This window comes from Bos mutus, chromosome 4 (genome assembly GCF_027580195.1).
Source record: "Bos mutus isolate GX-2022 chromosome 4, NWIPB_WYAK_1.1, whole genome shotgun sequence".
Lineage (NCBI taxonomy): Eukaryota > Metazoa > Chordata > Mammalia > Artiodactyla > Bovidae > Bos > Bos mutus.
The window spans coordinates 91,030,240-91,048,323 of NC_091620.1; the positions used below are offsets into that span (position 1 = coordinate 91,030,240).

General features: G+C 39.3%; 1 protein-coding gene across 1 annotated transcript in view; it reads right to left on the reverse strand.

The window, feature by feature from the left end:
• Nucleotides 1-18,084, reverse strand: part of HDAC9 (histone deacetylase 9) — an 810,729-nt gene that overhangs the window by 187,996 nt on the left and 604,649 nt on the right. Inside the window, exons 18-21 of the mRNA XM_070369757.1 lie at nucleotides 7,183-7,238; nucleotides 6,851-6,938; nucleotides 936-1,055; nucleotides 527-624 (exon numbers count right to left, since the gene is read on the reverse strand). Of these exons, the coding sequence (XP_070225858.1) occupies nucleotides 527-624; nucleotides 936-1,055; nucleotides 6,851-6,938; nucleotides 7,183-7,238 (362 nt within the window). The remainder of the gene's footprint in view (nucleotides 1-526; nucleotides 625-935; nucleotides 1,056-6,850; nucleotides 6,939-7,182; nucleotides 7,239-18,084) is intronic.

The following is an 18,084-nucleotide window of genomic DNA, read 5'->3' on the forward strand; positions in this document are numbered from 1 at the left end:
TGGAATAAGACTGCCTAAGCCAACGTTCCTTGGAACTAAGAAAGCCAAGAGTTGCCATGTGCAAAAATACGTGCAAAAAATTCTATAGCCCAATGAAGTTTGGGAAATGCCTGTTCAAAAAAGTGAAATAGGCAGTGAAGGGCCTCCCAGAGCAGTCAATATGCTAATGTCCATTTTAAATCACATCATATATTATCATAGGCAGAGTTTTCCAGAATTCCTCAATAAAATTTTTTCCCCTTTTTTTTTTTTTTTGGGCATAAAAGAGGAACATGCCTGGCCATTGGTGAACATACCTGTATAACTACACCTAGGTCTTGATGTAACTTTTTTGGATACTCATATTCCTTGTCTTTGTAGCAATATTCAGGTCCCCCAAACCAAACATTTTTTTGGACCTCTGATACAATGGCTCCCTTAACCACTCTGCCGTGGTCAGAAATTTACATTTCTCTCTTGAATTTCATGTTGTTTCAATGGACATTTGTTTTCTAATTTTTTCACTTTCAGAGAAACAAGTACCAACCTGAATGCTTCAAGGTACTCAATATCTCCCATGGGGGGATCAAGGCCACCTGTCCAGGCAATATTTATATTGTATCCTTCTCCAAGGCCTGTTCCAACCTAGGAAGAGAAAAACCACACCACAGTGGGTAGAGGAGAGCACAGGGAAGAAGCAAAAAGACAGGAAAACAAACACATGTGTGCTCTTGAAATAAACATCAAACAACATGTCAAATCAGTCCAACCTTGCTTGACAACCAGTGCTCTGGGTTATGCACTTGTTCTGCACTGGTTCTTGGTCCCGTGGGACAATTCAGTAATCTCGTGTAATTTAAAACACCAGCAAAGGACAAGAAAATTAGGGGTAATCATGCAATGCAATTACCTGAAAGATACAAATAAAAGTGGGGCTCTAAAGAAATAAACCGAACCTCATTTGGGGCTCCACTGCCAGGGAAAAAGTTCCCTTCATCATAGCGATGGAGTGAAATATACAGGATGTTGGGGTCAGCATAAAAGGCTTGCTGTGTACCATTTCCATGGTGAACATCCTACAGGGAAAAGAAAACAGATGACAAATACAGTCACGTCTAACTCTGTGTGGAAACAACTTTCCTGATGTCTAGTTCCCTGTCTTTCTACCCCACCCTCCTTCTCATTTTCTGTCTTCTGTATCCCTCTTTCTTTCCCGTGTTCAGCCTGCTTCCACACCACCCCCCTTTACTTCCTGAACTTTCAGGCAAATTACCCTTTAATGCACTCATTTTTTAAACTGGCTTCTAAAAATCAGGAAACCACAGAGAACATGCCCTGGAGACTCCAGATGAGCAGTCATTGAGAAAGCCCAGTCCTTTGGTACAATTAGATATTTATACACCGGCCCTTTGTACTCTTTGCTTCAGTGATGGAATCTTGCATCCTGTTTTATGGAGGAATTTTATGACTTATTAACTGCCAACAGTTCATAACCCCTCAGGCTTAATTAACTAGCCTCATTGGCCTCTGAAGAAAGACTAATGTTTAAACTACAAACCAGTATTCTGCAGAAGGATCTATGGCTTACAGAGCATTTTCACAATTCTTGACAGAACACTAAACATACGTGTATGCATTGATTTGCCAAGTCCCACCATTAAGGTCAAAGGCTTTGCAACCAGCTGAGTAAATTGGCTTTCTTGAAGCGCTCAGTTCAGTTAGCAGTCCCTCAGCAGTTAGAATGACTTCAAAAGAGATGCCAGATGCAAAAAGAACTTCATACTTTATTTTGGTAAAATTGTGACGGCAAGAGTCGAAGACACAGAAGCATGAGCTCATTAGCTATTAAATCATTTGGGCCAAAGCAGAACGACGGCATGGGCCTTTATGCGATCTTGTCCAATCTGCCTAATTTTAATATTATATATTTAATATATTATGGCTCTCTTCCAAGCCTCCTTCCTCCTCTTTTTTCTTTCCCTACACCATTCCTTCTTCCCACACAAAAAAAAGTCAGTTTCATCAAAATGAATGAAAAAAATTCTTATGGCATTCATATTCAATAATGATACAAAACTTAACAGCTCTTTTTTCTAATTGCTTTATGATACAAACATGCTGGAACTGATACAAGATATGGGAAAAATAAAACTAATAGCATTTTTAAATGTCCTTACTAAAAGACCTCAAGCATTAAGAGTCTCAGTTAATGTGGTTCCTAAATAGCTTCTGAACAAAATAAAATAAAGGACTCTTAAAAGCAAATAACCTACATATTTGTATTTAATATAGTATTACTGCTACATGTGTAACATATATAGTTTCAGGTTCTGTTATAAAAAATTTTTGGTTACTTGTTAACTACCTACTTACACTGTACTTTATTTTGTATCAGTATGAATCCCACTATTTTCAACAATGATTCCTAAAAATTTTGAGTCAGGTACCATATTAAACATCTCACATAGCTTATTTAACATTTATATGAAGTATATGGTATTATCCCTAATTTAAAAGGTAAGCAGACTGAGACTTGGAGAGTTTCAGTAATTTTTCAAGACAAGGTCTTGAATCCACTTCTTACTCCTAAAGCCAAACTCATAACCATTATGCTGTTAACTTACAATTACGTTCATTATCTCTTCGATTCTCTTGGTAAAACTCTGAAGTGAGACTGGTGGTCATTACTGCCCCTTATTGAGGTTTATATAAGTTGTCTCCACGTCAACCCCAGCCCAGAACTCCCTCACTAACACTATCAAAACCTACATTTGCTGATTTATGAAAGCCTGAAGTGATCCTGCCATCCACAGTGCAGACATGCACTAACATACCTTCCTTCTTCCATACAGTTGCTGCTGCTAAGTCACTTCAGTCGTGTCCGACTCTGTGCGACCCTATAGACGGCCGCCCACCAGGCTCTGCCGTCCCTGGGATTCTCCAGGCAAGAACACTGGAGTGGGTTGCCATTTCCTTCTCCAGTGCATGAAAGTGAAAAGTGAAAGTGAAGTCGCTCAGTCGTGTCCGACTCTTAGCAGCCCCATGGACTGCAGCCTACCAGGCTCCTCCGTCCATGGGATTATCCAGGCAAGAGTACTGGAGTGGGGTGCCATTGCCTTCTCCGTTCCATACAGTACACATATCCAATTAAGGAATCACAGAATATTGGGGAAGATAGGCATCCTTCCAGAAACTTGTCTTGGCTAAAGGCATACACATATCAGGGGAAAAAACAGCATACTGAAAAATATTAAATCTTGGATTTCAGGATGTTCAAAGGACAGGAAGGAGGGGATAGTAAAACTTTTCCTTTATGAGAACAGAAATGAAATAATTTAACCCCCAAGAGTCTCGAATTTGCTAATGGATATCTAGAGGATGGACAAACAAAATACTTTGAAAAATAACATTGATAGAAAACTTTGTTTCTGTTACAAGATAGAATTCTCAGTCAGTGTTTTAAGAAAAATTGTGCTCTGGGCCTAGACATATCAACAGTTTGAAAACCAGTAAAATATTGTCTTGATGCTGTAAAGGTTTATTTAAGACAGTCAAATAAAAGATAGTTTGTCTTAGATATAAAATCATTTGTTTTGTAAAACAGGTTGGATACTTATCACTGCATAAATTTCAAAATAAGAACTACAGTCTTCCCCACAGCACAATAAGGCTTCAACAGATACTATTCATTAAAATTTACAAATTTATTCTAAAAATGCATGGATAATTATTTACTCCATATTTATATTCAAAAGCATTTAGAGATATAGGTAAATTCAAATGTGCCTTTTGTTTTGGGCAACAACTTATATTCTTGAAAGTATTTTTTCAGCTTTCTCTGAAAATACACATACAAAGTGCCTACTGGTCAGGTATGATCTAAGGACTTTTTCTCCATAGCAACAACATAAGACAATCATTGGTGATGATGAGGACTTGCTATAGTAAGAAAATGAACCAAATAACTCACAGCTTCAAAACAGATCTTGCATCTAAGATTTGCTGCTGCTGCTGCTAAGTCGATTCAGTAGTGTCCGACTCTGTGTGACCCCATAGATGGCAGCCCACCAGGCTTTCCTGTCCCTGGTACTTACAATTATTTAGTACTGGCAATTCTTGGGTCAAGTTTGGTGCTTGACTGAACACTGAATTCCCAAAAATCTAAGGACATTTGAAGCATCCTTTTTAAAAATGAAAATAGCCTAAAACGTATTATTTTCAACTGAAAGTCACGTTACATAAAAGCTACCTGAGTCATGCAGGCACATCCTAGGACAGGTTCATGCTCTGAACACAACGGCCAATCTCCTGCAAGCTGAAAAGCGAGTGCGCCTGCTCCCTCTCCTCACCAATCTGAAGGTCTTTGGAATCTTCCCCAGAAGGAAAACTAGAAGAATAAGCTCTCCAGATAAACCAGAAATCATCCCTGCCTACAATATTCAACGCCTCTGAATTTGGCTTCAGGCTCAAATAGAGGGTGAATTAGAGCTCTGGCTCTCTAATTAGTAGGCATCCAAAAATGATGAATCTAGCTGCTGGAACAACGGAATGGCTCTGGCTTCTGTTGGCCCAAGAACTGGTGGAGCTGCGGTTCCTACCAGTTAGCTAAAGTCAGTGAGTTTGGATATGCAGGAATGAAGATCTTTTGTCACTGAAGCACCTTTCCTTTTCCTCTGCTCACTTGCAGAACAGACCTGTCAGCCAGGGAGAACGGATGTCTCAGCGCCACGTGGCACTTTAAAACTTCCTTCTCAGCAGCTGGAAGAAACAGGGGAATTTCCTCAAAGTGTTCCTGCAGCTGCAGAATCTGGAAGACTTGAAAGCAAGAATATGCGGGCTGGTGATGATCTCAGAGGCAACCCTTTGGAAAGAACCTCGTATGTTTAGAGAACATGAAACAAAACCTTCTCTTCTACTGCAGCCTGCTGGGAAATCAGCGTCCTTTATGTGGGATAATGGAGCAAATTCATAATCAAAGGCCAGTAAGCTTACAGGACACTCCTGGTGGCTACCAAGCAACTTATTTTATAAATCATAGCAAATTATATCCCGCAAATCTTTTTATTCTTATATGAATGTACAAAAACAAAGCTTTACACACAAATCCTCTGAGGCACAAGATATCCATCCATCACCATCCAGGCATTTTAGCTTTCATGTCTATTGTACAGTCCATTGCTCTAGAGTCTGGATGTCACACGTGTGCTTTCAAAGAGGCTCTTAACAGTTATTATCTTCCTAGTAGTGGAGAGTCCTCAGAAAATAACACGAAGAAATTCTGAAAGACAGGGTGACAGTTTACCAATCTCTTTCCTGCATAATTTTGACAAATTTAGAATGTGTAGAAAGATTTTCCTCACAATCCTTGGTCTTCATCTGCTGCCCTTTCTTCAAGTTTTTAGCTTATTTTTCTAGCAGAACTTAAGTGTTTTAGAAGCATATTAAAATTATTTTAAAGATTTACTATCTTATAAATCATGCAAGCCAATAATTGTTCATTCTTTAAAATGTCATTTTGTATATACATGGGAAAATAGGAACTGATGTCCTCGTTTTTGTAAAATTTTAAGACCTCACTGCTGTAGTATATCTAGGCCTTCAACACGTTTCTTTAATGTTGAACTATGACCTACACTGAAACTTCAGCATGTTTGGAAAACACATGGAAAGCTGGGTTTCAATACTCTCAGCACCAAAGAACTTGTAGGAAGGCTGCAATACAGTATGGGGGGAAACATCCACTCCTCTTGAACGCTAGAAATGGTTATCAGCCTTTTATTCCTTTTTTCTTTACTTTAACTTGACCAAGTGTTTCTTCACAGGGCTTTGTTTGCTCTCTCCCCACCCTCTGGCAGGCCTGCCTAACTGAATCAGAAGACCAGGCGGTAAGGCCACGGCTTCCCAATAAGATTTAATTATGAGTGCAGATATGAACAAGATTTAGACTATTAAGCCTTGCACTTCAAAAAAACTTCTAACATATTTTGCCTTTAAATCTTTTATCACCTGCAAAAATTAATTAAGTGCAGATGCAGCAGGTTCGCTTTGGATGCCAGGGTTCATTTCCTGTCTATGCTTTGTCAGACAACCTATTACACCTCCTCGTGAACTGGAGGCAAACCGAAAACGGGGCTCATAAATCACCAGTCAGTTTTCTTTCGCCCTTTCCTGGGCTGGTCCTTTTGTATGCGGCAGATATCCAGCTCATTATTCGTGAATCTACTATAGACAACATGCCAAGTGTCATCTGCATTTAAACAAACCATTTGTTAAACAAATTATAACTCTATTGTGTAAGAACGCATCATGTTAAAAGGCAAGACTAATCGAATGCCTCTGACTCTTAATCACGCAGGGTTCCTGCCGGCAGTCATCCCAAACTGGCATACATGATCTGAGATCTTTTCAGAAAAAAAAAAAAAAAGACACGCTGACTTGTTTTAATAATACCACTGTTGCACAACAAGCAACATGATTGCTAACCAGGGGAAGTGGCCAATTGGTTACCAAAGCAACAACATTCTTTCCAGCACATCTGACTATTTAAAGTCTATATTCTGCAGGGAAAAGTAAATTCAGGTTCTGTTGGGTTATTTTAACTGTGGAAGTATCAATTCATTTAAGGATCATAAAAGTTGCCCCGATCTGCGCCTTCTTCTCATTAAATTGCAGTTAACACCATGAAAGTGAAACGTGAATGTTTATGGTTTCAGAACTGCAATCCTGAATTTAATGAGTTTCCACATTCAAAGGAAACACACCCTTCAGTTGTTTGCAAGTGCTAAAAACAAGGCAACCTAACAGAGAAATACAAATTCAGTCCCTTTTATCTAGAGTCACTGAAAATGCAGCTCTGGCCAGGAATACATACCAGATCTACAATCAATATCTTGCTTATATTTAGTTGGTCTCTCAAGTATTTGGCGGTAATTGCAACTGAATTAAAAAAGCAGAACCCCCTGCGGAATAGAGAAGAACAGAGAAATAAGAAAGCAAATCAGCCAGGAAAACCATTATAAATAATGTTCAGAGCATTTTTTAAAATGCTATATGATCTCTGAAGCCATAAATCTGCTTCTGGGAGTACCTCGCAAGATTTCTCAGTCCATCTGCTAACAATTAGAGGCTTCAGAGACATGCATGGGGCAGGTGACCGCCAGGAACCGTGGCGCTGGGAGATGGCCAGCAGTCCTTGGTACTTACATGGCTGTGGATTCCTCAGCATGATGGCCTGGGGGCCTCACCACAGCAAATCCATTCTGTAGGAACAAGACAGATTTTCAGTGATCAGATAGGAGAGGACTGCTTAGATCTCCATGTACCAAGAGCATCAGGCACATACAAAAAGAGTGGAATCTATAAGAGGCTTCAGAAAAGGTTTTCATGCCCCGAATACATTTCGTAGAATGAACAGAAACAATATATAGATCATGTTTTCTCAGATCATGTCTCAGATAGAAGGCTCCCACAGAGCCAGGGGAAGAACAGGGGTTTGGGAGTTGTACCAAGCAGACAAATGGCATATCAGCTATTATCCTGGTGTGATTCATTTTCAAGGACCAGTTCTTATTTCATGACACCAGCATCCTAGAGAGGGAGAACAAGTTCATTCTTGGTGCAGGTTTGGGTCAAAGTTTGGAAAGATTAGGGAAGATCCAAAGCGAAAATACTTTAGCTGGACGCCCTCAATGGTTATTTCCACTCCAATGTCAGCAAAATGATAAATTTACACTCACACACTCACATACACACAAAAGAAACCCCAGAAAGGTGAAAAAGAACAATGGAAAGCCCATATTTCTTCCAGTCTATAAATTTAGCTTGGATGACTGCCAAGACTTGCAACTTTATTGGATTCCCTAAGTCAATTTCTAGCCCACATTCTGGAATTTTATAAAGAATTCCAGGGCTGAGTAACAATCAGATCTATCCATGATCAAGCAATGCCTTAACCTCTAGATTAGCTGGAATGCATCACGGAAAGCTGAAGTAACTCCAGCATGAAGGCAGGCAACTATAAATCCTTGCAAAGCCAGCATGCTCAGAAAAGTTGGGTTACTTGACGCGAAAAAAAGAAATCATTTATCAGATGGTTCACACCACCTTTCACTTAACTATGACACGAGTAATATGCTCACAACAGAGTTTTTCTTTAATATACAATCCTAAAATTTTCAAATAATTTTAATATACCCCAGGGATATTTGTTTCCAAATCTTACTACAAGCATAAAAATATTCCCAAGAAAAATAATCTATTCCCACGAGCTTTAAATATACACAAATTTTTCTAGAACATAATGGTAACTGACATACAATGAGTTAATTTTCTACGTATTTTGATGGCCCTATTGTTGTTGTGTTAGTTGCTCAGTTGTGTCTGACTCTTTGTGACCCCATGGACTACAGCCTGCCAGGCTTCTCTGTCCATGGAATTCTCCAGGCAAGAATACTGGAGTGGGTTACTATTCCCTTTTCCAGGGCATCTTCCCGACTCAGGGATTGAACCTGGGTCTCCTGAATTACAGGCAGATTCTTTACCGCCTGAACCACCAGGGAGGCCCTACATAATGATAATCCCAGAAACAAATTAGATGTCAGTGACACAATACCAATTACAAACCTAGGAATAATAATAAACATATTCTATATTTTTATTTTTAAGCAACTCACTATTTCTGTGGCTAAAAAGATTAGCAAAAAAGAAACCATTAGTGAACAACACAAGACAATAGGGAGTGATTTTCAAGATTGTAGAGTGAAACTCTAGAGTGCTACATGACTTCGGAGAATGAAGAATTAGATTATGTGCAATATACTTTATTGGGAAAACGTAGATAGGGTGAAAATAACAACAAATATAATACAAGGTAATATAACTATCATGTAATAAAATTTTATTTTTGGGGGCTCCAAAATCACTGCAGATGGTGATTGCAGCCATGAAATTAAAAGACGCTTACTCCTTGGAAGGAAAGTTATGACCAACCTAGATAGCATATTGAAAAGCAGAGACATTACTTTGCCAACAAAGGTCCGTCTAGTCAAGGCTATGGTTTTTCCTGTGGTCATGTATGGATGTGAGAGTTGGACTGTGAAGAAAGCTGAGTGCTGAAGAATTGATGCTTTTGAACTGTGTTGTTGGAGAAGACTCTTGAGAGTCCCTTGGACTGCAAGGAGACCCAACCAGTCCATTGTGAAGGAGATCAGCCCTGGGATTTCTTTGGAAGGAATGATGCTAAAGCTGAAACTCCAGTACTTTGGCCACCTCATGCGAAGAGTTGACTCATTGGAAAAGACTCTGATGCTGGGAGGGATTGGGGGCAGGAGGAGAAGGGGACGGCAGAGGATGAGATGGCTGGATGGCATCATTGACTTGATGGACGTGAGTCTGAGTGAACTCCGGGAGTTGGTGATGGACAGGGAGGCCTGGCGTGCTGCGATTCATGGGGTCGCAAAGAGTCGGACACGACTGAGGGACTGAACTGAACTGAACAAAATTTTATAATTAGGTTAATACTAATGGTCTTTTATAATTAAATTAGAATGTTATGTTTTATGTGTGAAGGGTATGACTAGACAGTAGAAAGAAGACATGCCACAATTAATAACTATAAGAAAAAATATTCACCTTAATTAGTAATCAAATAAAAGCAGGTGAAAATCCCAATAAGAAGCCATTTTTCCACTTAGGAAATTAAAACTTTTAAAACTACTCCACGGGGTGGTACCTATATTTTCATAAATGCTGTTTGCAGGAAGATAACTTATTATAGTCTTTCTGGAAGACAATCTGCCTCTATACATTTAGAGCCTTTATAAAACATTTACCCTTTGAATTAGTAATCTATTACTACTTTAAGGATTTTTGCCCTAACGGTGTTATTGTGTAGACAAATGTTTGTGTAAAAGATCATGTTTTATTTACAATAAGTAAAATGAAAATTATCTAAGTTAATTGATATTAGGCAAATGTTTAAATGAAATATGGTCCATCCATACAACAGAATATTAAGACAGTCATTACAATTTTGTTGTTACAAATATTCAGCAGAACAGAAAAGACAGCAATTTTAGAAGTATTAGTGTTAAAAATAATATATACAGTATGATCTATCTGTGTGATGATATTATGTGGGTTATATTTACTTAAACATTTCAAGTATTTTCCAAATGATTTTACAACGAACATCAATCATTCCAGAGTGAAAAAACATAAAACAAAGAGGTTGAAAGGTAAATTTTAAAGGGTCTAACGAGTAGAGTCGTGTTCACAAGGTGAAAAAGGACTTAACTGATATTCTGAGCAGGGGGAAAGCATAAATGAAAAATAGTTCAGAAAAAAGGATTTTCAAAAACATTATGTACAGATAATCAACCTGAATAGAGGTCACAGTAAGGAACAGAATGGAAGTGAAATTGTACAGGTAACTAGCTAGATTACAGAAGACAAGTAAAATTTATTAATAGAATTTATTTCCATCTTCCTCTTTTCCCTTACAGCCAAATTTGAACAAAAGGTCTGCCTTTCACTATATAGTTTTCTTCAGTAACCTCTACCACTTTACTGAACTGCTTGGTTTTAGACTGAAAATTATCTTCTTGCCAATAACAAATATTTCCTTACTCCTCATGATGTACCCACACTCTCTAATTCCATTCTCAGGAATGGAGAAGTCCCCTACATTTTCCCAGTCTTTTCTGAGGGCCCTGCCGCTGCATTTTCTTAGCTGAAAGTTGGAAAGGCTGCTTCTCCCATACTCTGGTCAGGTGGCAGCTATTTTCTCTCTCACATCTCACCAGCCTGCCTGCAGCACCAGATGGAACTTTGTGTTCTCCTTTCTCTTGGCTTCTTTGGGAACGTGAAGCCCACTGTGCCAACCCCCAACAACACTCTTATAGAAAAAAGGACTAGATCACCCAGAAAGCAAACAGAACAAAAGTAGATGACTGAGTCCTGGGGCAATCCAGCTCTCTTTCCCTCTTGTTGCACTAGAGGACTGCCAGTTCTCTTAGAATCTCTCTCTAAAACTGTGCTTAGAATGACATCCCCTCCTACTTTTCCACTATCATTTAGTGTTTTCCCCAATAACATATTAAATTTGTATTAAAATTCCCAATTATATTCATTTCATCAAAATTTATATAGGCTCAAGTTCATGCCATCTTGAAAATAAAATTATATACATATATGTTAACTAAGATAATACAAATACACACACACATAATATGTATCTCCATCCTTACTTCCATTAATCCTTACTGTCACACTCCTTTTCTTCCCCTTTTAATGCTAAAAATCTTGAAAAGGTGGTCCATCCTGCTTTCTCTTTTTGTCTTTTCTTTACCTCTGCTTCAGTCACCTATCTCTAATAGATCTTGCACCCCCATTGGCTCACTAAAGAAGCTCTTATCAAGGTCACTAATAGCCTCTATGTCACTAAATAATGACATTTTTATGCTCTCAGCCTACTTAGTCTCTCATTGGCTTTCAACGCTATTTGCTGTCTCTTCCTTTTTAAAACGGTCTCTTTCCTTTGTCTTCTGTGACGGCATTTCCTCCTGGTTTCCTTATCTCTCCACTCCTGAATCAGTGTCCCTTAAGGATCACACTTCTCAATCTGCTCATTAAATACTGAAGTTACTCAGGCCCAAGTTTTAGACTCCTCCTCTCTATATACTTACTTTGTAAACAATGTCACAACTCTCATGGAACTCAATTACTACCCATCATCCAATATTTCACAGATTTTTATTTCCAGGATGAACCCTGCTCTAAGCATCAGACCAAAATACCAGGCTACTTACTTGATATATTCACTGGGATATTCCAAGAGCACTTCCAATTTAGAACATCCAGTTCAAACTACTGACCTTCTCCCAGCCTTGTCTAACTTACCAGTGATACCATGATTCATCCTGCAGCTCAAGTCATGAACCAATGAGTATCCTTAATGGCTCCCTCTCCCTATTCACCCTCTGATATGTTCTGTGCTTAGTGCTAAGTCAAATCCGACTCTTTCCAACCTCATGGACTGTAGCCCACCAGGCTCCTCTGTCCATGGGATTCTCCAGGCAAGAATACTGGAGTGAGTTGCCATACCCTTCTCCAGGGGATCTTCCCAACCCAGGGATCAAACCCACATCTCCTGCAGCTCCTTTATTGCAGGCAGATTCTTTAACAGCTGAGCTACCTGAGAAGCCAATTTTTCCTCTATCTCATTTTAATTCATGACTGATTCCTGTTGATTTTGCTTTTAAATATCATTCAGATCTCTGTACTTATATGTATATACATTCCTTGCATATTTTACCTTTTGAATTTCTGCCTTTGTCTCCATCACTCCTCTGTTAATTTGTGATTTCAATAAGCACACGGACAATCCATTCAATATCCTGATTTCTTAGTTCTCTGACTCCTGCTTTCCATAACTCTGTCTTCTGTTTACAGCCATACTCCTAGGCCTTGCCATTGCCAATAAATAACAACATCTCTTCCAAAATCTCAATGTCAAATACCCTGCTCCCCTATTTTCCAGTTGAAGCTTCAACTGCACTGGGATTTCCAATTCTTTGGCCTTACTAAACTTTGGACGTACAATATACGGGATAAATATCAATAACCTCAGAAATGCAGATGACACCACCCTTATGGCAGAAAGTGAGGAGGAACTAAAAAGCCTCCTGATGAAAGTGAAAGAGGAGAGTGAAAAAGTTGGCTTAACGCTCACCATTCAGAAAACGAAGATCATGGCATCTGGTCCCATCACTTTATGGGAAATAGATGGGGAAACAGTGGAAACAGTGTCAGATTTTATTTTTTTGGGGCTCCCAAATCACTGCAGATGGTGATTGCTGCCATGAAATTAAAAGACGCTTACTCCTTGGAAGAAAAGACCAACCTAGATAGCATATTCAAAAGCAGAGACATTACTTTGCCAACAAAGGTCCATCTAGTCAAGGCTATGGTTTTTCCAGTGGTCATGTATGGATGTGAGAGTTGGACTATGAAGAAAGCTGAGCACCAAAGAATTGATGCTTTTGAACTGTGGTGTTGGAGAAGACTCTTGAGAGTCCCTTGGACTGTAAGGAGATCCAACCAGTCCATTCTAAAGGAGATCAGCCCTGGGATTTCTTTGGAAGGAATGATGCTAAAGCTGAAACTCCAATACTTTGGCCACCTCATGCGAAGAGTTGACTCATTGGAAAAGACTCTGATGCTGGGAGGGATTGGGGACGGAGGAGGAGGAGAAGGGGACGACAGAGGATGAGATAGCTGGATGGCATCACTGACTCGATGGACATGAATCTGAGTGAACTCTGGGAGTTGGTGATGGACAGAGAGGCTTGGCGTGCTGCGATTCATGGGGTCACAAATAGTCGGACACGACTGAGCGACTGAACTGAACTGAACTGAATTGAATACATCATTCAATCCCCACCACCACGTTTATTTCCCTCCTAATACGGCTGAGACTTTAGAGCCCATCATTATATTTACTTCTCTGCATGTAAATTTAAACAACTTGTCCCTTTTCCCCTCCAACATACTCCCCCAGTATGTTGGTCTGCTCAGGTTCCCAAAATAAAATCCCACGGTCTTCCTGCCTTACTCCTCATAGTTCTGGGGTCCGGAAGTTGAGATTAACCTCTGGCATGATTTGGTTTCTGTTGAGAGCTTTCTTCCTGGCTTGTGGATCTGTCTCCTTTTCCCCTGGAGTCCTCACATAAGGCCATTCTCTAAGCACATGATTACAAGTACAGAGAAAACTCTGGTGCCTCCTCCATTTCTTAGAAGAGTACCAACCGTACTGCATTAAGTTCCCACTCTCATGAAATTATGCAACCTTTAACATATTCTCACAGATGCTTTCTACAAATACAGTCACATGGGGAGTTACAGCTTCAACATATACATTTCAGGAACACAAACACTCAGTCCATAACACAGTTTTAGTTGCTTTGTCCTTTTCCTCCCTCAACATACTCTCCTGTTAAAATTATAACTGATTAAATACAACTTGCATCTGCTCTGTTCCTGCACCTAAAGTGAAAGTGTTAGCTACTCAGTCATGTTGGAGCCTTTGCAATCCCTAGCCCGCCAGGCTCCTCTGTCCATGGGATTTCCCATGCAAGAGTACTAGAGTGGGTAGCCATTCCCTTCCTGCACCAAAATATATATAAAAGCCACACAACTGGTCTTCCTTTAAACTGATGATTTAAAACTTCAGTAGGTTCTTCATGATGCCCAGGAATTATACTATAGTCCTTAGTTGATTAACTCTCCAAGTCTCTCATATGGTATTTCTACTTTCTTCTCTTTCTTCAAATCTTCATTAACCCTTACTCCACTTTTAACCTTGTGAAGACTTTGCTTCCCACTGAACTTAGTATATGGAAGCAAATAGAATAAAACTTCCTCATCCTTCCATAATAAAATCTACCCATTTACTAGTGACCAATAACATATGGAAAAGAATCTGCCTGCAATGCAAGAGATGTAGATTCGATTCCTCATGTGGGAAGATTCCCTGGAGAAGGAAATGGCAACCCACTCCAGAATTCCTGACTGGAGAATTCCATGGAGGGAGGAGAATGGTTGGCTGCAATGCATGGGAATCACACAGAGTTGGACACGACTGAAGCGACCGAACAATAGCAACAACACTGCATGCATGACCTGGCCTCTGCCACCTTTTCAACTTCATCTTGTACTGCTATCCACTTTGCTTTCTTCACTCCAACTACATCAGTCTTCAGCTGCTTCCAGTGTTTCCCTAGCAATAAGCCTTGTTTCCCTAGATATAAGTCTTTGCACATGCTCCTAGTTCTGTGTGAAATGTCCTCCTCTTACCTATCCCTGTCTTCTACCAGGATAATATCTCTTGGTCTGCATATTTTGGCTCCAACATTGCTTCCCCAGAAAAACCATGCCTGAGTCTCCATAGGTCACTAACAGTTTCCTCTATAAAGTACCCTTAGGGGTCTGCCGAACATTTTTTGAGAATAATTAGTATGACTGATTTATTATTTATGATTATTGTGATTTATATCTTTAGTGTCCCACACCCCAGCTCCTCACAGTGGGGTCATCACCTTATGGCTTGGTTCACCTTTTTATTTTCTAGATGTACACACTGACTGTAGACTTACATAGTGACTAGCAATCCTCAAGGAATGATAAAACAACCTATGAATATACTATCCTGGTTTTAATCCCTCTGGTCCTTTGCTTTCACCTCAGCTACAAATTCTTTGTCTCTCAAGATTACAGCTTTGGCATACCAGATTTTTGTAGGAGGCTGCCTATTAGACTTAGTAGTATCTCCTGAGAAACACATAAAATATTTTGCTCCTTAAAATTAATGGAATCTTTCATTTGATGAACTATTGTGGAAAGTGCTTAAAAATGACTTTTTTTATCCTTATAGAAATATTTGATTTTCACACTGGATTCTGCATCTCTTGACAATAAATTTGTTTTGTATTTTTCTGCATTTTCTTTGCATTTGTTTTGCCTTATTGTTTGGAACAAACATTTGTTGTGCATGACACTGCTGGAGCCAGGTTTTCCCTTAGCTTAAGAACAAATATCATCGAGGAGAAAAAGAAAACCTGAATAGATCAATCACATGTCCTAAAACTTAAATTGTGATTAAAAACTTTCAACAAATGAAAAGTCTAGGACCAGATGGCTTCACAGTGAATTATATCAAACATTTAGAGAGAGATTAAAACCTGTTCTTCTGAAACTCTTCAAAAAACTTCAGAGGAAGGAGTGCTTTCTATGAAGCTCTTTCTATGAAGTCACCATCACCCTGATACCAAAACCAGACAAAGATACCACAAAAAAGAAAATTATAGGTCAATATTATTGATGAACTTAAGTGCAAAAATCCTCAACAAAATACTAGCAAACCAAATCCAACAACACATTAAAAGGGTCACATACCACGATCAAGTGGGAATTATCCCAGAAATGCAGGGATCCTTCAATATATGCAGTTCAATCAATGTGATACACCACATTAACAAACTGAAGAATAAAAACCATATGATCATCTCAACAGATCAGAAAAAGCTTTTGACAAAATTCAACAAACATTTATGATAAAAACTCTCCAGAAACAGGCACAGAGGGAACCTACCACAATACAATAAAAGCCAAATACGACAAACCCACAGCAAACATCATTCTCAATGGTGAAAAACTGAAAGCATTTCCTCTGAATTGAGGAAACATCAAGGACACCCACTCTTGCCACTTTTATTAAACACAGTTTTGTTTTTTTATTGAAGTTCTAGCCACAGCAATCAGAGACAAAAAAGAAACAAAAGGACTAAAAATTGGAAAAGAAGAAATAAAATTCTCATGGTTTGTCCATACACAGACAATCCTGAAAATGCCACCAGAAAATTTCTGGAACTCATTCATGTATTTGGTAAATTTGAAGGACACAAAATTAATACAGAGAAATCTCTTACATTTCTTTTTTTTTTTTTTTTTTTTTTAAATTTTATTTTATTTTTAAACTTTACATAATTGTATTAGTTTTGCGAAATATCAAAATGAATATACACTAACAACAGAAAATCAGAAAGAGAAATTGACAAAACAATTCCATTTACCATGACATCAAAAAGAATAAAATACCTAGGAATAAACCTACCTGTGAAAGATGATGCTGTGAAAGTCCTGCACTCAATATGCCAGCAAATTTGGAAAACTCAGCAGTGGCCACAGGACTGGAAAAGGTCAGTTTTCATTCCAATCCCAAAGAAAGGCAATGCCAAAGAATGCTCAAACTACCGCGCAATTGCACTCATCTCACACGCTAGTAAAGTAATGCTCAAAATTCTCCAAAGCCAGGGTTCAGCAACACACGAACCGTGAACTTCCAGATGTTCAAGCTGGTTTTAGGAAAGGCAGAAAAACCAGAAACCAAATTGCCAACATCTGCTGGATTATCAAAAAAGCAAGAGAGTTCCAGAAAAACATCTATTTCTGCTTTACTGACTATGCCAAAGGCTTTGACTGTGTGGATCACAATAAACTGTGGGAAATTCTTCAAGAGATGGGTATACCAGACCACCTGACCTGCCTCTTGAGAAACCTATATGCAGGTCAGGAAGCAACAGTTAGAACTGGACATGGAACAACAGACTGATTACAAATAGGAAAAGGAGTACATCAAGGCTGTATATTGTCACCCTGTTTATTTAACTTATATGCAGAGTACATCATGAGAAACGCTGGACTGGAAGAAACACAAGCTGGAATCAAGATTGTCGGGAGAAATATCAATAACCTCAGATATACAAATGACACCACCCTTATGGCAGGAAGTGAAGAGGAACTAAAAAGCCTCTTGATGAAGGTGAAAGTGGAGAGTGAAAAAGTTGGCTTAACGCTCAACATTCAGAAAACGAAGATCATGGCATCTGGTCCCATCACTTCATGGCAAATAGATGGGGAAACAGTGGAAACAGTGTCACACTTTATCTTTTTGGGCTCCAAAATCACTGCATATGGTGACTGCAGCCATGAAATTCGAAGATACTCCTAGGAAGGAAAATTATGACCAACTTAGATAGTATAGTAAAAAGCAGAGACATTACTTTGCCAACAAAGGTCTGTCTAGTCAAGGCTATGGTTTTTCCAGTGGTCATGTATGGATGTGAGAGTTGGACTGTGAAGAAAGCTAAGTGCTGAAGAATTGATGCTTTTGAACTGTGGTGTTGGAGAAGACCCTTGAGATTCCCTTGGACTATAAGGAGATCCAACCAGTCCATCCAAAAGGAGACCAGTCCTGGGTGTTCACTGGAAGGACTGGCACTAAGGCTGAAACTCCAGTACTTTGGCCACCTCATGCAAGGAGTTGACTCATTGCAAAGACCCTGATGCTTGGAGGGATTGGGGCGGAGGAGAAGGGGACCACAGAGGATGAGATGGCTGCATGGCATCACTGACTCCATGCACATGAGTCTGAGTGAACTCTGGGGGTTGGTGATGGATCGGGAGGCCTGGCGTGCTGCCATTCATGGGGTTGCAAAGAGTTGGACAAGACTGAACATCTCAACTGAACTGAAGGAGACAAAATACTTA